The 21,304-nt window shown below is 34.2% G+C and overlaps 1 protein-coding gene across 1 annotated transcript; it reads right to left on the bottom strand.

Annotated features, from left to right (window-relative positions):
* Positions 1–340: 340 nt before the first annotated feature.
* Positions 341–17,581, bottom strand: LOC143238073 (uncharacterized). The gene is made up of 2 exons (XM_076478001.1): positions 17,115–17,581; positions 341–4,641 (listed from the first exon to the last, which is right to left on the bottom strand). Exons 1-2 carry the CDS (start codon positions 17,221–17,223, stop codon positions 2,498–2,500), a joined length of 2,253 nt encoding a protein of 750 aa, XP_076334116.1. The 5' UTR covers positions 17,224–17,581; the 3' UTR covers positions 341–2,497.
* Positions 17,582–21,304: the final 3,723 nt, after the last annotated feature.

The raw sequence follows: 21,304 nt of genomic DNA, 5'->3' as shown, positions 1-21,304 counted from the left end.
CATTACTAAGACTTTGTTTATGATAGATGTTCTTCTGACTTAAAAAATTGTTTATCATACCATGTAAGACCTTTCAATTGGTCTTTTTTGGAATTTACTATATTTCTTTGAGACAATACTTCAATGAAAATATACAAATTAAAAAAAAAAATCTATATTTGGTTAAAAATGGTTTTGCCAGATGTAGCATCATTATCTGACCATTGCTGAAAAAAAAAACCAAGGTTGTTAATAAATGAAGTATTTGTGAAATGTACAATTGTCTCTCTTTTTATCTCAATTCTGTAACTGTGTAACTTCACCATGTACTGACAGTTTGAAGTATCAATTATGTGAAATTAAACAAATCAATTTCTATGTTTATTTTTTCCTTGGAAATCATGTACAATGTGTGCCTGTATTATAATAACATACATACAATTATATATAAAATGGCAATGTTTAAACACAAACCAATAACAAAGTAACCATTTGTCATTTTACTTTTATGCTTATTTCTTAAAAGTAATTATAAAACCCATGCATATATACAAATATAAATATATATATATACACACATATACATCATGCAGTTTTTATGTGATTTGAAATATGAAGTTGTACAGAATGAAAAACACTTTACTTAACCCATAAATAAGTACTACAAGTAGTAAAATTAAATAAAGCTCCAGAAAACTATTTGGGTAGTTTAAGTTTTTTATTGTTTTATATGTATGGATAATTCTATGTCTGCACTCTTAGTTTTAAACTAAGTCAGGTTCCACTTACACTTCACTTTTCACATTTAGGTGTGTATGTTTTATTATTGACCAATGTGCTACATATTTTCATTTTTTCTTCCTAGAAAAGCCATATAACCCAAATAGAGTTAAGGCATACGTTGTTCTAACTATAGAAAATAATAACATATTGATAAAGAATTATTTTCATATTTGTTTCTTAACAGTATAAAAATTAACAAGTAGTTACAATATGAAACAAGTCTTGACTTTATTCAGTTTTTTAAAGGTAATTTTTAGCATTTTGTTCAGAATGCATTTTTTCAAATACTTCAACAAAACAAATAAAACTTTTCACTTTTGTTGTTTTCAACATTTTGAACACAGCTATCTCCTATTTTTAGTAAGTTAATAAACGTAGAGGTATATTAAAACTAAGAACCAATATTTAAGATGCTATTTTATCTTAATAAACTTAACAAAAAATGATATCACAGTAAACTAAAACTTAAAAATTATAATTCCTGGTGGATGATTATGAATGATCAAATAAACCATATAAAACATGCATCTGAAAAATTTATGGATAATGCAACATAGTTAGGTTTAAGAGTTAATATATACCTTGTTCAACAGTTTTAAAACTTCCATTTTTATAATTTAAAACATTTCAAGAAAATTACCTGAAAAATGTTTATCACTAAAATTACAAAAACTGCAAGGCTAGGAATATCACCTAATACAAAAACAGTGCATTGACTCAGATAGTTGCCTACTGTTTGAATAATTAATTAATTCTAAATTTTATAATGCAAACTAATAACTGATATTTCAAAGAAACATTAAAACCTTTGTATCATAAGCCAAATTTTATAACATTTTTTCTTGCCTAACAAATAGACAAGAGATTAAAACAAAAAATCAGCCCATCTTTAAAACTTTCTGAAATAGATCTCAACATGTGGTCTCAACAAGAACGTTCAGTTTCTTAAATCACAAAGAACAATAAAAACACATCCAAGTATAATTTTTAAAATGTGTTACAATGCAATGTTTACTTAGCAGATAAAGTAGGATATTTTAATCATTTATTGAAAAGGTTCTAATAAATTTTGTTTACATAATATAACATTGACCAAAGACAGAAACTGCACATAGCTTTAAAGCTAATGCCGATATTTATAGCATTTCTTACCAACTTCTCATGCTAAAAGTTTTTAACAGGTATTACCTGCTACATATGAGTAAGAGGTAAAAAATACTAGTAACTATTCATCGCTGATGGGTCTAGGATTTTCAGAAAGGGGTAGGAGAGGCACAAATTAGAAGGGCCTATTTAAGGTGGCAAAGGATTACACTACCTCTTTTTTTTTTTAAATAGTGAGAGAGAGGTATGCTAGACTTACCAATTTCACTGTCTTAATAAATATAAAATCATCAAATGATATGATTACTTACAAATTATTTCAAAACAATGATACTGGAAAATGAAAACTGTTTGTTTAGATTCACCTCAATTCAAAAATATTGCAATTTTTTTGTTTCTGTTACTTGTCATTTTTTTTAGAAGTACAAGGTACAGACTGAAAATGATTTTAATTATAACCATTTACTTTTTCACAATTAGTTGATACTACCCTTTAATATGTGAATGATCACTAGTTGTTTTCATCTGATTAAAAAGTACATAATAATGTTCAAGCACATGTTTAATATGATAAAAGATCAGGCATGTTTCAGCCTTCACAGTTACGAAAATCCTTTAAGTATTATTTCTTTTATTGCCATGGCCTATCAGCTGTCAATTTCCAAGATTTCCTGAACCCCTGGAGAAGGAACCTGGCTGTATGAATTATATCCATCTGATTCAGTTGACTGCTGCAAACTTCTTTTCTTCCACGTGTACTACCGTTTCCATTTTGCAAAGATGTACTGAAAGACTGATTATACAATTCTTCATTCATTCCCAGGAAATCTATAATTTTTTTCTCTGTTGATCCTAATTTTTCAAAACGAGTTTTCATAAAACAAAATTTACTGAGATTTTGGTCATTTTCACCACGACAAACTCCAAACCCAAGGCGAGCAACCTTTGTCAGACAATGCCGAGCAAAACTGCATGTAAACCTTGGCCTACCAGATTCATTTCCTGTTGCATTGTCTGGAAATATTTTTAATTGAGCCACACGAGTTGGAGTCAAAATCCATTCCTTCAAAGAAAGGAGTCGAAATATCTGATGTCTGTGGGAGTCTAAAAACTGTTTATCAGAGGGTGATATAGATGTTAGTTGTGGCAAACTTGAAAGATTAAATCTTGTGGAAAATTTGTTTCTTGTAGGCACTTGATCTGGGGGTATTTCAATTACTGAAGGTGATGGAACATTACGAGGTTCATTCTCTTCTGCAACAACAGAAACCGACAAATCTGATGGGAGATCCAGAGCTGGAAGAACTCTTTCTGTGCCATTCGGAACAGAACTGGTAGTGACGCTAGTTGTCAGTGCTTCAGTTACAGGTAATCCACCAGAGCAAACACTAACAATTCTTGGTTCAACATGAATGTCACCTGAATTTCTAGCAACATCTACACCGTTCTGTGTTGATAATGAGCGAGCACCAGATCTGGACACAGACCTATGGGATGAAGTACTATTTCGACTTTCACTACAGTTTCCTAGAAAACTGTCTTTCTGTTGAAGCAAATACGTTGAGTCTTGACGATTAACGTCATCTGCAACAATAGCAGAAGCTGTACTTGAAGAGGTTTCATTACTTTCCGAGTGATTGGGAGGTTCTGGAACTGATTCTCTTTCAAACAAAGACTGTTGCTGTACCACGAGAAAATCAAGGATCTGCTTTGCCTGTTTTATTGTTTTAGATGATATTTCAACATTCCAAGTCAGTGGGTCAGGAGTTAAGTTCCACATCACATGATCAACTGCACCTTCTAAAGCATGAAGAATGCAACACAGTCTTGCTAAATAGGAGACTGTATTACGTAAGAAAACCTTAATATTAGATTTTATAGACCGTTTACCTTTCTCAATAAATTCTTCACAAACTTTACAAAAGTATTCCTGGGCTTCAAAATTCAACTTGTAAACTAATTTAACATTCTGATGAAGTTCTATGAGAACTGTGAACACTTTGACGATATCTATCATTGGATGGGCATTCATCTGTTGAAAAGAAAACTTCCTTTCTGGAGCACAGACAAAAAGGAAATATTTTTGAAGCAGGTCAAAAAAATCATTTTCAACTCGAAATACTCCATAGAGCTCTTCAGGACTACATCCACAAGTAATACTGAAACATGCACTATTTAGTGACACCTGGTGACCATCTACAATGGAAATCAGTGGATAACCACTATTTAACTTCCTCATCATTTCTGGCCCAGTTTGTAAAATGCTCCTTTGCAGAATTTCTGGGTGACTGTAGATTCCAAGCATATGTCCTCCACTAGCTTTTAAAGTTTGTAGTAGTCCATTCTTGTCAAAAAACTCAATTAAAGAAAATGAAGATAGATTAGTGCCTTGAATATGAACAGGATATTTTGACTTGATAGTGTTCTCAACTTCTCGTAACTGAGAATTAAGCCACTCAAACATATGGATGTGTTTTAATGTGACTGGAGCTAAACTAAGTGTCCATAACACAATGTGTTCTGACCAAGCTGGTGTAAGTTCAATTACTGTAGAAGGTGCAATACAGCCAGCTGCACATGTTAACAATGGAAAGAAAAAACTCTCCTCTTTGCAACCTAACAATGCAGCATGTGAGCTAACTAGCTGCAAAATTGATTGTGGACAGACTTGTCTTAAGCTAAATGGTACCGTAGCTGCTTTTCTGAATCTCCTTTTGAACTCTCGTGCATTCATTGGACAAGGTATTATCTTACCACTACCACCACTATGAGAACCTGAAAAACAATTAAAAAAACTAAAGTCAAAATTGTCAAACTCATTAAAGCAATAAAAACATAGCAATATTTAACATTACTAGACTAAACATTTTATATATAAATGAAAGAACATCCATGTTATACAATGAAATAGCCAAACACAAATCAATTTACCCTCCTGCTACAGCGAAACCTGATCCACCAGTTAAAGGTGCCTAAAATAGTCTCAAATTTAATTATATTTAATTAAAATTGTTGAACATTTGCTTCATAGTTAGCCAGTTTCAATTTACATGACATCCACTTTTTTGTGTATTGTGCATGTACATATAGATTAAATGCTATGTTGTGAGAAGAAAAGAGAGAGAAACACTACAAGCTGTGCATACATAACAAACATACATTCTAGAATTACATAAAATTACTCATAAGAACATACAAACATAACCATATTGCTCACAAATGAGCCCCCTAACAACCAGTTACAATGCATCCAATATTAGATAAATTTTACCAATTTATCTTATAGAATTTGTTTATCCAAACTAACTACTTATGTACATAAGTGGAACAATTTCTTTTTCTGAAGTAGTTCTGTGTAATGAGAAAAAGTGGTATAGGAATGATATTTAAGCTGTAGTTGGTTTATTTTAAAAGCAATACAAGTAGAGGTAAAATTACAATAAAAACTTATGATTTTAATCTCCACTTTCTACCAATTACAATATAGGTTTCCACTACTGCTGCTAATATTGTCCTTTGTGTGTAACATTAGAGCTCATTACACTGATTCAAACTAAGTCTTAACTGAAAACCTATTTATATCAGCAACTTATGAGGAATCAAGTCTTATGAAATATAATATCTAAAGAAGCAAGTTAATATATAACATAACATAATATAGCCGTTAGAAACTTAAATTGTGTTACTCTTTACTGGTCCATTGTGGTTTTACCAGTAAAAAGAATTTAAAAATCACTCTTTAAAGCTGATAAATTTAAATTTTAATCATAATTTTCAAACAATCATCACATAATGCCTTTTTTTTTTCTTTCTTACTTCCAGGAAGCTGAAAGGAAAGTCAAGCACCATGTCCTGTGTGATGATGGAAAACATTATTTGCATTAACTTTCACAAGTACAAATTAAGAGTACTATCTCCAATAAATAGTTTACTTGCAAATTACTTTTCTGTTAAAATAAAAATAGGATAACCAATAGCTTGAGTGGTTAAAATAGGTAAGTAGGTATTCAATATTTATTGACACAAAGCTACAAGGCTATCTCCACCAGACAAGATGTGGTACAGTATAGGTATAGGGCAATTATGATAAAAAGTAAAATATGTAAAATTAGGAACTGCCAGGAAGACTGAAGCAAAAAGTACACCCTTGCTGTCAGTCACCCAAAGTTGGCCTTTCCAGTCCTGGTTTCAGTTCAGAAGAAAAATAAAAACTAAAATGTGTAAAATTAAGACTTGCTAGGAAGACTGAAACATAAAAATCAAATCTGCAGTCAAGTCACCTGAAGTTGGCCTTTCCAGTCCTGGGTTCAAGTCAAAATAAAAATTGAAATGTGTAAAACAAATATTGTGTTAAACCATTAAAATGTGTAAAAGAAATCATGCTAAAACACTATAAAGTCCGATAAAAAAATCTTAAATTAAGTGTAAAGACAAATGGCTCTTAAAAATGTAAAAACATGAGTGAGATGGGCAGGATCACCTACAACATGGGCCAAAGTCAAGGACAAACCTGCCTTACAAATATCTTTAAAATGGTGTCGTCGTTCTAGGTTGTAACGACAGCATGATAATAAAATGTGGATGATTGTGATCTGAGTGCCACACAGACCACACATTGGTGCAGGAGTACCAGATAAAAGAAAGTGGTGGGTTAAAAAACTGTGACCAATGCGTAGCCTTGCCAAAACAACCTCCTCTCTTCGATCCTTACAAAAGCAAGAGGGCCAAAGACCTAGAGAAGGTTTGATTTGAAATAGCTTGTTACTGTGTTGCTCATTCCAGGTTTCCTGCCATCTGGTGTACAGTCTGGATTTGATAACTGGACCATAATCCATGTATGGAAAGGGCACTGGGATGATAGATCCAGAACAGACAGACTTTGCTGCTCTGTTGGCCAGCTCATTCCCACAAATACCAACATGACCTGGTATCCAAAAGAATTGGACAGAGACAGATGGGAGAGAAATATGGGCCAGTTTGTTTTCGATATTGATGAGAAGAGGTTGGTGACTATCATGGAATGATTCCAGGGCCAATAAACAGCTGAGTGAGTCTGTATATATTGTACAATTTGTATATTGCATTAGTTCAATATGATTTAGGGCAAGAGAGATGGCATAAAATTTGGCAGTGAAAACAGAAACTGTCACAAACCATGGCTGAGCCCACTGAGTCATCCGATTTGGAACCATCTGTATATATAAGAATGGATGGATCATATGAAAGATGTTCAGCAAAGAAAGAGTGATATTTCCAATCGGGTGTATCTTCTTTCCTCAGATATTCAAAGATATGTTATAATTGGGGAGAATAATTTGCCATGGTGGAAAAGGCTGATTTGAAGAAAATGCAATGTTATTCAAGGATAAATCCAATTCTTCTAAATGTGCCTGGATACAGAGTCTAAAAGGAACAATGGCAGATTTTCTGTTATTAAAAAGTGTTGTCCATTGTGGTTGGAAAACACAACTCTAGGTAGGATGCTGTGGTAAGGATCGAAGTTTGGAAGCATACATTAGAGACAGTTGCGAATGGCGAATATATAGAGGGGATTCCATGAGATTCCACATACAGACTTTGCACAGGAGAAGTATGAAAAGCTCCAGTGCAAAGCCAAAGCCCCTGGTAATGGACAGGATCCAACATTTTCAGTGCTGAGGTTCTGGCAAAACCATAAACCAGAGACCCATAGTCAAGTTTGGATCAGACAAGTGAACAATAAATTTTGAGCATGGAGTATCGATCTGCTCCCCAAGAAGTAGAAGAAAGAACACTGAGAATGTTCAATGCTTTTAAACATTTAATACAAAATTGCTTGATGTGCAACATAAAGTTTAATTTACAATCAAATATAAGACCTAAGAACTTTGCCTCAGGGACAACAGGAAGTACAACATCATCAAGATGGAATTCTGAATCTAGGTGGATTCCCCATTTGTGGCAGAAATGTATACAAACAGTTTTAGAGAGTGAAAGTTTAAAACCATTTGCTGTAGTCCATTTCAGTATCTGATTGACTGCAGTTTGTAGCTGCCGTTCAATAAACCTCATGTTTGATGACAGACATGAGATGTGAAAGTCATCAACAAAAAGACTGTTTGCAACTGTAGGGGGTAGCTGTTCACTGATGGCATTAATCTTTAAAGTGAAAAGTGTGACACTCAGAATACAGCTCTGAGGGACTCCAAGTTCCTGTGGGATAAAATGAGAAAGTATAGAGCCCACACAGACATGGAATCGACACTTCATTAAGAATTGCTGGATGAAAAGTAGTAAGTTGCCACGCAATCCATATGAGTGAAGATCTCGTAAGATGCCGTATCTCCCTGTTGCATTGTAAGCTTTTTCAAAATAAAAAAAACAGTAACAAGATGTTGTCACTTAAAAAGGCTTCTCTGATTGATGTTTCAAGGTGAATTAAGTGGTCTGTCATAGAGCGTTATCTTCAGAACCCACACTGAGTAGGTGAGAGGAGGTTGTTTGATTCAAGAAACCAAACAAAGCAGGCACTGATTATCTTCTCTAAGATCTTACTGAGACAACTTGTCAAAGCAATGGGATGGTAATTTGAAGGAATCGTTGGATCCTTCCCATCTTTCAGAATAGGGAGTATGATAGCTTGTTGCCAAACATCTGGATAGACATTTTCCTGCCATATCCGATTAAAGACAGCTAGGAGAATAGTAAAAGAGTTTTGGGAAAAGTGGCATAACATCTCATAATGTATATTATCAGGTTCGACTGATGTATTGCCAGACCGATGAATTGCAAGTTTGAGTTCCACCAGTGTAAGAGGGCAATTTTATTCATAGGAATGGTCAGTTGAAAAGGAAAGAGGCAGATGCTCCGCCTGTTTTAATGGCTAAAAAGGAAGGGGATAAGGTCAAACAGCAAGATACATGAGAAAAGAAGTCCCCAAGAGTATTGGCAATGCTCTGTGTATCTGCAACTTTGTGGCCATCAGATATTAAGATAGAGAGGGGGTAGAAGAATATCTTCCACTCACCCTCCAGATCTTATCCCATATAACTTTTGTGCTGGTGGTTGAAGAAATGCTGGAGGTGTATTTAATCCAAAATTCCTTCTGGCTTTGACATCTAACTTGCTGAGCATATGCAAATGCAAGCACACGGGCTTGCTTAAATGCAATGCGGTTTGAGAGCGTGGGGTATCTTCAAAATTTATCCCAAGCATGTTTCTGAGTATTTTGTATTATAGAACAGGCAGAATTCCACCAAGGGCGGGGATACCATGGGGAAAATGCTGATGTTTTAGGGATGCATTTAGTAGCAGCTTGTATAATACTGTTGGTTACTGCTGCTATACAATCATCTATGGATGATTTATATAAGATGGCAGGATCAAGTTCCGAGAGTGTAGTGAGAGAAGGCCAGTTGGCCTGGACCAACTTCCACCAAGGTACATGGGTCAGGTGGTACTGATCACGGCCAATCTCTTGTAAGGTGATGGGAAAATTATCACTACCTCAAGGATTGATGTCAACCTCCCAGGAAAAGTGAGTGAGTAGCAAAGGGGAACAGACAGAAAGATCTGTAGCTGTAAATGACTGACTAGGAGCATGAAAATATGTGTAAGAGCCAGGTTGTGGTTCAGGAACATTTGCTCTATGGCGTGCCCTCTCATATCAATACGGGAGCCACCCCAGAGGGGATTATGCCCATTGAAATCTCCCAAGATTAAAAAGTGGGTTGGCAGTTGCTCAATAAGGGTATTGAGGTCTGATTGATTACAATGCATTTTAGGTGTAAGGTATATAGAGCAAATAGTGATGGTACAACCCAAGGAGACATGGATGGCTACAACCTTCAAGAGTGTGGTCAATGACAGGGACCAGGTGGGCACGTGCTGATCAACCAGCAATGCCACTCCCCCATGTCCCCGTCCTACACATAGCCTGTCGTTCAGGTATAACAAATAGTGTCGGATAGTAACTGTATTTGTAGGCTGTAGAAATGTTTCCTGCAAAGAAAGACACATGGGATGATAAAAATCAATCAGATCTTTGATGTCAGTCACATTTGATTGGAAACCTCCACAGTTCCATTGGATTAGTGTGGCCATGTGTAATTATTTCAGAGGAGAAGATGGTAAAGAGTCCTCATGCTTATGACCACATTTTTTTTTCTTTATTGAATGTGTGTCTATTGCCCTCTATGGATTCTGCTCTAGCTCGAATGGTCGAGTCTGAATTTATTGGTATACGTACTAATAATTGAGGGCGCAGATGAGTGGTTCAAGTTTTGGGATACCAAGAGAGGGAGACTCCATGGAAACACCTTGACATGAAGAAGGTGAAGTTAGGCAATGACTAGAAGGTGTGGTCAGGACAGAGATGGAAGGAGACACTAATTTGTGAACTGTGCTGATTTTGGGAAGTATTTCACTAAGATTTGTTGGTGAAGATTGTGTAGAGAATAGGGTAAGGTCTGTTTGGACTCCTACAGTAGCAGTAGAACAGGTTACAACAAGTTCTGGACGGAATAGGTAATAATAATTTTCGAGCCTCTGTGTAAGTGAGATTGTTAAATGTCTTGAAATGTTGTAATTCTTTTTCTTCTACCCATTTAGGACATGAGGTAAAATAAGAAAGATGCATACCATTACAGTTTATACAATGTGGTTCAAGTTGGCATTCAGTGGCATGATGATCTTTACCACCACAACGATCCCACCCACCATCACCCTACAGGGGGAAGCACTAAAGTGCCTTAAGGGCACTGCAGGGACGCCAGGGTTTCATGAGCACTATACCTGAACCCGAGTTTCAGACACAATGTCCACAACACCCGTTGTGGATGTTCTATGCTGGTGCTCAATTGAACCTGGCCCAAGTGGACTAGCCGACTGATCCTAAGGGGGCCACCCCAAGACTGCCTGTTTACAGGAATTCAAAGCCAAAGTGGTGTGTTGGAGTTGGACCCCTCAACCAGCAGGATTCTCTCCTCCCCTTCACGGGTTACCACATATGGCAAACATGCAGGTGGATGTTTAGATCCCAAAGGAGGTAAACTGTAAGAACCAAACCTCCTCTGGAAGGTCCCCTCACCACATACAGAAATCCACATCGAGGGGAATGGTTAAAAAGTGCTTTCTTGTAGTATCTCAGTTGATGTAAACACTTTTATTTTTCCATATCATTGGAAATCATATATGAGCTTGGTGGTGGCATACTACTGAACAACAACTGACACCTACCTACAAAAGTTTTGAGATTTGAGGGTGACCATGCTTGTAAGAGGAAAGGTAATGATAAAAAAGCTTAAGTAAAAAATAACTTTATTTATTGTAACTGATTATTCATTTTTTTTCCATTCTTTTTAAAATGGCATTATGAATGTATGGTGGTGACATTACAGATTACAAGCTTCATAGACTCACAGCACAATAAAGAAGTGGTAAACAATTTGGAACTGCTCACAATTTTTATGTAATCAGAAACTACAAAGAATATACAACAAGATGCATAAACACATTAGTCTCGTAAATAATAACCAATCTTATTATACATTTCACTAGGAATGAAATTACTCACATATTAATTAACAAAAATATAAATGCATATTCAAATATATTTGCACATGTTTTCTCTTGTCTTAAAATACAAAAATAAGTATAATCCTTTTGTTACCCATAAGAGCCTGTTTTTATTATAAGTGGTATTTTTTTTTACTAGACAACTAAAATACAAAGGAACATGTAATTTTCTGATAAAACTACCTGTTATGAACAATATTTCTTTAAAGGAACAAAGTTTTATTATCATATTATTCATAATACTAGTTTAAAAATGATTAGATTAGCACAGCTAACTAAACAGTGACATAATAACTGCACATATACGTTAGTGGAAACAAATTCAACTACAGTGGCTTGCATATAAATGCTACTGAAATTAGTTAATATCAATATAAACTAAAAATTGAAAACAAAATTAAGTTTACAGTTAATATTTCTCACAAATTGAACAGATCTAAATTAATTGAAAATTACAAGAATAAATAATAGCAATATTTAAATTAGTTTAATAGTTGGAATAACAGAAAACTAGTTTTTATTTTTGTGACCTGAATAAATTTCATTGTCATTTTGATTAACCAATTACTGTACATGACACTAATTGATGTACAGATAATCCATTATGTTGATTAGTCAATTAATTGCTTAGTTCTAATGAGATTGAGCCAGAAATTTCAAACTCCAACCAGAACAGCTCAGCTCCAGAGGCCAAATCATGAGCTGAACAGCAATAAAAAACATACATATATACATATAGAAATAAAAGCTTCACATGACAGTATCATATGAAGCTTTTATTTCTATATCAAGTTTATGATTAGTTCATTTTTACTATGTGTGTGTGTACACACACACACTGTTGGCCAAAATATTGAGGCCAATGAACATACAGAAAAAATATGTATCTTGCGTTGTTAGACTCAACCACTTATTTAAGTAGAGCTTTGAAAGATTAAAATAAGAAAAGGGAAAATAAAAAAAATTTTAGCATTTAATAGGGAAAAGGTGAACACTATGAAATTAGCCTAAATACTAGCCAACTTCCACCTACTCTCATGAAATTTTTTGTGAATTTTACTACTGCATAATGATGTTATTCTGCAGCAAAAGCTCTGTACTAATAGGAAGGCAATGCACTTCCTTGCACACCAACTCCTCTATTCTTTCACACTCACAAATTTTCATTTTCTGATGAGGCAAGAAATACAAAGAACACCAGAACTGGACAGGAATAGTGTGCGAGAAGTAAGTATCTATCAAAAATACATTTTCAGCTAAGAAAAAATTTTAACTTCCAAAGCTGTATGCATTCTTCACACAATTAACCTTTTAGGGATGGGTTATGGGTCAAAGGCCATGTCATAGTGTTTGTTGACTTACATTCAAAATTTTAAAGAACAACTGTTTTATGAATTTATGCCAATAAGTTTTGAATCAAAGTTTTGTAGATTATTGTTCAAACTTATTATATATGAGTTAATTTTTTAATTTAAAAGTAAATATTAAAATAACACACCTGAATATAGATTTCAGTGAGCCACATGGTATGCTGAATGCAGCACTGTTTTAAATTAGATATTTGCAATGTCAAAATACTAAGTCTATAGTGTCATACAAATTAGGAACTCAAATTACAAACATGTTTAATATCCTCCATGTGCAAAATTTTAAAAGGCTAAGTTACCTACGTCCAGCAGCAACTGAGTTCAAAAGTTGTAGCAAGAAGAGATAACTGTTTGCTTTACTTCTTGATTTATCATTCTATGTTTTAAGCAAACTAAATTTAATAATTTATTTCTAAATAGTAATAATATTATGTAACACAAATTTTGTTCCTGGATAGTACATGTTATTTCTTAATTGCTTATGAATTTGTAAAAGTAGAGAAAATAGCCATTATTCCCTTCAAATTTGCTTTTGTGAACTGCATAATGAAATATAGAAATTAACCTATTTTCTATGTAAAAATGGGCAAACTTGCACCACAATTTCATTTACACAAGTTCTTAATAAAATATATGAATCAAGATTTACACGTATTTATACCAAAATTATACAAAAATGTTTAGAAGTAGTTTTTTGAGATTTGCAACTGTAATGTAAATCACTTTCACATATCAGCCCTCCAAATTAAGCTCCCATCATGTTTTCATTATACGCTCCTTGGTAGCAGAGTTTAAAGTCCAGTATATCTTGGTGGAAGCACTCGCCTTGCTCCTCTGAGTATGCTCCAATGTTCTCATCGAGTTTATCAAAATGAGCGTTAAGGATATGGACTTTCAGGGACATCCTGCAGCCCATTTTGCTGTAATTCTTCACCAGCCTCAACCAGTTCCACATACTTTTCAGCCTTGTGATTGCTCAAGAAGCCCCAAACCACTGTGACAAAGCTGCCCCAAGCTTTTTTTTTTTTTTTTTATATACAATTTATATTCATTTTCTAATTTTTTATGATGATTTCAAGGTTGGTCAAGTGACAGACTCCAAACAGAGTATACAAAATAACATAAAATATAAAGTCTTACTGAAAACAAATGTTTGAAACATATTTAGGAGGTACTAGAGATTATGCAAATAACATTTGAGACTTTTGGGACAAATAGTTTTCTTAATCATGACATGAAATCACTTTGCACTCACTAGTAACAAAACAGACTTCTTGCAAATAAACCTTCAGTAAAAATATTTCATTAAAAAGTTATTTTTTTGTGAAAAAAACCTGCAATCTTTACTAAACATCTACCAAATTTTGTGAAGATACACATGCTGTATCAAAAATTATAGTGCAAATACTTAACATGCACAAATGTGTAGACAAGCTCATGTATTTTATGCTTTTATCACAAAATGATTAAATTAGAATCTCACATTGAAGTGGCAGAGGGGCCAGTGTAAAGCTTACTTTGTTAAATTCCCTTCAAAAAGTGCCCAAAGGAAACTCACAAAATGGAACAACAGATGACAGACACTTTATAGGATCACACTTGTGAGAGACCAGATGTCATCTTGTTCAGGAAAAATGGATGAATAGGCAAATAAACCCCATGTCTCACAGAGATTGGCAGAATAAGAACATGACTATCCAAGCACTTGCACACAAGAGGTCTGAAAACTAATATGTGTAATGTAGTTGGTACTTGTTCAGACTGTGCCCTCAACTCTACTGTCAGACTACTGGACTGACACTTGCTGTGGGAGAAGGGCACAGAATTCATGTCATAGTGTATGTGCATGTCTTGACTCAACTGAACAGACACCAGCTGTAGAAGAACAGCAGAGTATCACATAAGGTGCTGTTGGTTTCTCAACTGAATGATACTGCTGAACTGACCAACTAAATTTTGTAACCTACTGAAGTAGTGATATAAATGGGGTGATCCTGGTAGGTCTTCCAGTCACAGAAAGTGCAGCATTAATGATAACAGGTGCAAACCAAATGGGTTTTGCTCTTCCAAACGTAACAGTTAATGGTGTTTGAAGAATTCTTGGGCAGATGTAGTGATATATATATATATATATATATATATACATACACATAGATGTGGTTGATTTGATTGTAACAGTGGAAAATTAATATTTTTAAATTTTTGTTCAGTTATTGATGTTTTTCTACCTTTTTGACATTGCTGTTATAATCTTTTTGCAATCTTAAGGTGCATTTTTGTTGATACCCTTTTGTACGTTTTCAGTTTTATTATTGTTGTCTTTTTTAACTTTGAAGGAATTTTCTGTACTTCTTCAATTCTATCACTAGTCTTTCTGCACTTAATAGATGTCTTTTTTATATTACTTCAATTCTGTTACAATCATTTTGAACATCTCTAACAGCTTCTTTAATCTTGGCTTCAACAAAATATATTTTGATTTCTAATTCTCATTTAATTAAATCCTATGTGTTTTTCTTATAATTCATCTCTTGATATTTTTGTAATTTTTATTTTGGTCTTCCTTTAATTTTACACTTCTCTCTTTTCTAATCTTCTATCTCATTCTTCCTGACTTTCCTTTAATTTTCTGTCTCTTTCTTCTTGTTGCTCCTTTAATTCTTCTTTTCAGTTTTTCATCATTTCCAGCAAATAACTGATCCCATGTTCAGTGTGTGTCATCATCATGACAACATTCAGTTTAGCTTGGATTTTATTTATTTATTTTTTATCAAAATGGAACCACTTCTTATACCAGTAGCATTATGGTTTCTATTACTGAACTGTTTTATTTTTTCTTATTTGATGAAAATAATGCAAAGACCATTCCACATTATTATAATGAAACTGATTAATTGCTTCAACTGCAACAAGTTTTACAAGCCACATTCATGATAAGGCTAACTCCCAAATCAAATTAAACAGGGACTTGCATGCAAGTTCCCTATTTTATTGAAACACAAAATTACAATTACAGCCTTAAACTGAATATTTACTAAAACCACAAAATGACTAAAACAACTCCCATGTATCACTTACTCCATCTCTTTCTAACATAGCTTACAACAAATGTATATTCAGGTTCATCAAAAGAAATCATGACTTGACAGTCTTGTTGTAGTTTATTCACCCTAAACATTTTTTAATCACAGAGTTAAAACTGAGGAGTAACTTACTCACATACCCAAGTCTTTTATCTTAAGCAATGACCTAAAACTAATATAAGATTTAATGGAGTTATATGTTTAAAATAAAGAAAAGGCAAGTCATATAGTAACTTACCTGTTATAGTCACAACTGAACTATTTGTGAAAATACAGGAAACTACCAAAAACAAAAGCCAAAAAACATACTGCCAACTTCTTTTGAAAAGATGTCCATCCAAAAATGCAAGAAAGAATGACTAATGATACAGTATACATGATAAAATAATTGTTTTTAAAGTTGAAAAAAGGAAAGATTAAAATTAGGAAATAGATCCCTATTTAAGTCTGCAATTCCTAAAGGTTAGGGTATAGGTTAAAATGTTTACTTTATTGATGAAGGCTCACATCACAGATCAACATTAAACAGCTTGAGTGTGAAGTGAAAGTGAAGCACTTGAGATTATTTTATCATGTGAGAAACACTGTGATTACAAATAATGAGCATTTAGATGTAATTATAAGTAAAACTTGATGTTTCCAACTAAATATTTGACACTGATAATGATACAAAAAACAAAAACTGCTAAATAAAGGCATGTCAACAGAAATTATGGATACAGGCAAGGTTATTGTAATCCTTTGACTGGGCCTCATCTGAAGCAACATGTGCAGTTTGAGTATTTACCACAAGAAAAATTGCATGTTAAATAAGCAAACTGGTACAAGTTAACAAAATTATAGCTGGTTCAGGAAAGTTGTGGCATTAGGAGAAACTTAAGTTTTTGATTTGCTTAAACTTAGTCAAGCATTTTAAATTATGAATTTGGGCAATCTGTATATTGTTAGTTGAATAGAAAGATCATAAAGCAAACTTGAATGTTGAAAATAGAGACAAAACTTATATTAACCAAGTTTAAATTTTTAAAATATCAAATGCAGCTTTTTCCTTCTATTTTTTTGCACGATTATTTCCCACTCTCAGCTAACCTTGTATGGCACCTTCAACTTACACTTTTGCAGCAAGTTAAACAAACTTACACTAACAGTTCTTGATTACACAGTGAAGTATGACTATGACGAGGCCTTTTCAATTTCTGAACAATAAAAAGAAACTGTAACATTATAAATGTAATCTATCTACCTGATTTTAATTCCTTTTTCTTCTGTTCTGCCTCTAGTCGGCGTGGTTGTCTAACTTCAATTACATCAGCATCCTCGTTATCAAAGGTGTAATCACCTGCCATGTTCATCCATTAGATGAATACGAGTTAAGACAGCCTGACAAATAAGCCTAATAATAATTCTATAATAACGTACAAAACGACACAATGGCCCACTTCAGTGAAAATAAATTAGTTATTACTGTTTTTTTATTCAAATTTCATATAACTTATCCTGCAAAAGCTACAATTTAATTAAGCAAGTTTAATGTAATAGTACGTATTGCACAGAGACATATGACAAAATGTTATCTCGTACAACGAACATAAGTATTCGATTTCTACATAAAACTTGTATTTCTAGCAAATCAAGTCTTAAATTTTTTAAAGTAGGAGAACCAATGATCTTATTCAGATGTACGCCATAAATGTTTCGTTATGTAGCGCCATCTAGTAAAGTCTTAACATTTTTCATTACGAATAGATTTGCTTGTTTGTTTTGAAATTAACCACAAAGCTTTACAATGAACTACCTCTGCTCTCCCCACCACTGTGTCCGCAAATATATAAATATACTTCGGAAGGTGGGCTGATGAGGTGGGGCATTACGAATAGAAAGAGAAATGTATTTTTCAACTGATATCATAAATTTATTTTGAGTTTGTTGTGAAAAGTTGACTGGTATACTTATGTATTTAAATTTGTTGTTGTGGTTTTTATTCATTATTACTTAAAATTCAAGAAATGGTAGAAGTAGGTTAATAGAGCAGGTCTGGCATAGCTAGATGGCTAAGGTACTCGACTCGTAATCTGAGGGTTGCGGGTTCAAATTCTCGTCACACCAAAAAAGCTCACTTTTTCAGTTGTGGAAGCGTCATAATGTTACAGTTAATCTCACTATATGTCGGTGAAAGAGCAGTGGGTGGTGATAACTAGTCTGCCTTCCTTCTAGTCTTACATTGCTAAATTAGGGACGGGTATTGGAGATAGTCCCCGGGTAACTTTACAAGAAATTCTTAAAACAAACAGACTAAAAAAGAAAATTTCTTTCCCCACCTATTTTAAATTTAAAATGTATCGCTGGACTTTTTATCTAATGCTTTTTTTGTATATATTGTTTATAATTTGTTTGTTTGTTGTTAAATGCAGAGCTACACAATGGGTTATTTAAGCTTTGCTACTACGAATATCAAAATATGGATTTTTAGCGTTAAAAGTCTTCAGATTTGGCGATGAGCCAGTGAAAGACACGATTTATAAAAACTAAAATTTGAAATTCGGTGGAAGTTACGTGTTTGCATGTATATGTTATAGTTTTTCTTTATGTCACATTGGGAATAATACCCTTAACAGTTTGTTTGTTTTGGAATTTCGCACAAAGCTACTCGAGGGCTATCTGTGCTAGCCGTCCCTAATTTAGCAGTGTAAGACTAAAGGGAAGGCAGCTAGTCATCACCACCCACCGCCAACTCTTGGGCTACTCTTTTACCAACGAATAGTGGGATTGACCGTCACATTATACACCCCCATGGCTGGAAGGGCGAGCATGTTTAGCGCGACGCGGGCGCGAACCCGCGACCCTCGGATTACGAGTCGCACGCCTTACGCGCTTGGCCATGCCAGGCCTTTTCGCTAGATACAGGCAGTTTCGTTTAACACGTGAGCAAGAACGTCATTAAGTTGAAGTTTCCAGCAACCTATATTTTTGTCGTTCTCTTAGATATAACACCTTGTCTGCCCTTGGGATAAAAAAGCTGTGAAGCTGCATTTTATCCAGAAAGGCCGACGGAAGTGTCCTTTAATGATAGGTCATGTGATGTTTCGAAATTATAGTTCCCCATGCGTTAGAATGAGAATGATCAGTCTAATCTAAAACTAGTTAATGTTGATAAGCCTGATAGTACTAATTTAACTAAGTAATATGATTTTTAAACAGTATAGAATATTATCTTGAGTGAATTAATCGGTTTGGAAGTAAGTCTTGAGGAAGTAGAGACAGCTTGATTCTTTCACAACTTCTGTAAAGGTAAACATGCAGTATCCAATGTAAGTGTACACATATTATTTCATAGCTCTGTGTCATTAACCAAACTTCTATGTATTCACGTTTAAAGAATTGTTTCTTGCTCAGATAATAGTACTTGTTTGAGGAATAAGTATTAAAGACCAAGAGGGAGTACTAAACGATCACTTAAGTGAGATGCAACTGAAAGATTGGGATACAGTTATAACCAAGGTGGACTCACATTTTGACCCAATATGAAATGAAACATACCATCAAGGAAAGCTCAAGCCTTGGACGAAAAGTTCTACCAAGAATTTGATCACTTAAACAGGTGATCTATACTGTTTGCTTGGTAAAGTATAACCTGTGATGTCTTCAGAAAATTGTGAGATTTGTTGAGGGACTTTCAGGCAAAATGAAGAGGCATGAGATTAGTGTGAGAAATACCCTTATCCTTACAGAGGCGTTCCAGTAGTTTTATGGTAGGAAATTTTAATTTTAAGCCAGTCACAGGAAAGAAAAATCCTGCAGTGATAGGTGCCGTAGTTACATCAGAGGTGAACCATTCTGCCCAGGTATTTCTACAACACCGAACTTGAGTCAATATAAGGGATAACCAGTCAAATGCTAATCTCAGTATTACAATGCAACACGCTGATTTCCAGCAAATATGAAAGTCTCTTCTAGGCGTCAATGATTTTCACACTGTTAAACTGTGTAGCATCGTGAAGAGTTAGTGTTAAAACTTTTAGTGGTCAGCCCATTTTTCTTTAGTCTGAATAGGCTTGATACATATGTGTGATGGGAAAAAGGTAAAAGACTGATTTTTTGTATGAGACAGGGTTATCTAGATATTAGTATATCTCTTTATATAGTAATCTTTGCAAGATAGACTACCACTCTAATCAACGGATACCTACTTCATTCCGATAAGTGGTGACAGCGAGATGTGAGTGGAGAGAAATATATTTAGCTGCATTGAGGTGATATCATTCACAAGATGAAGGCACTTATCATTAAGGTAGAAATACTGCAGCAATTATCAGTCAACTCTGTTTATACGGCCAGTTAATTTATGCTCCATGGTAAAGTTACCTGATGTTGAATAGATTGATTGTTATGAACGTCACTAGCCATTCCTAATTTAGCAGTGAAAGACTAGAGGGAAGGTAGCTAGTCATCACAATCCACCACCAAATCATAAGCTGCTCTTTTAACAACGAATAGTGGGATTGACCGACACATTATAAACACCACATGACTGAAAGGACGAACATGTGTGATGGGACGGGGATTCGAACCCGCGATCCGCAATTTACTAGTCGTGCGCCCTAAACAACTAGCCATGCCAGACTTGGAAGAATTAACCCCTGAAACTGTAGAGTGCATAAGTATATGTAGTAGAATGAATAATGGTACATCTGTAAAAACATAAGTGATGTTTTGTGGTTTGCAATAAATGAAGTATAGTGTTTCATGCAGTGTGACGCGGCTATATAGTCCACACATTTAATAAATTACTCGATTCTTGTCTACAAAGTAAGCAGCATTGGCTTGATTAGTTATCTGTCTAGAATGCAGCGAAATATTGGTAGTGTTTTGTAGTTATGAGAATAATTATATGATTAGCGTATATAAAAGAATGAAGTTGAAAAACTTAGTAAAAATGAAAAGAAACCTTTATTATTTGATAAAATAAAATAAAGTGCACTAAACTTACTTGTTCACATGAAAGGACAGTTGCATCTACTAGAATATGCTCAGTCTCATAACTTTTTCATCTCTGGTTAACTTACTGTTAAACTAAACGTGATGATCTTGAAACTGATTCTTCATTTAGTGATATCCTAGTTGAACTGGCTGAAGAAAACACATTGGAATCCAATATGTAAACTCACTTTTTTTGTCCAGTTGACGGCGTCACCTTATGACCTTTGTTCCCTCTCAGGGATGCTTGGCCGTGGTGTTCAATCAATTTCATAACTGGGCGGCAATGAATATTACAGTATCAATCTTTTTAACCTATAAGATGTACATACTGTTTCAATAACCTTGCAGGTAGAGGAGACATCATTTACTACAAAAATTTATACACTTACGACAAGGTAGCCTTAACTACTTTCTGAACTACATGTTGCGTGCATTACCGCAAGTAAATTAAATAAT

The sequence above is a fragment of the Tachypleus tridentatus genome, chromosome 13 (assembly GCF_004210375.1).
Source record: "Tachypleus tridentatus isolate NWPU-2018 chromosome 13, ASM421037v1, whole genome shotgun sequence".
Taxonomy (NCBI): domain Eukaryota; kingdom Metazoa; phylum Arthropoda; class Merostomata; order Xiphosura; family Limulidae; genus Tachypleus; species Tachypleus tridentatus.
The sequence above is the reverse complement of the archived record's forward strand: the minus strand, read 5'-3'. Positions and strand labels throughout refer to the sequence as shown.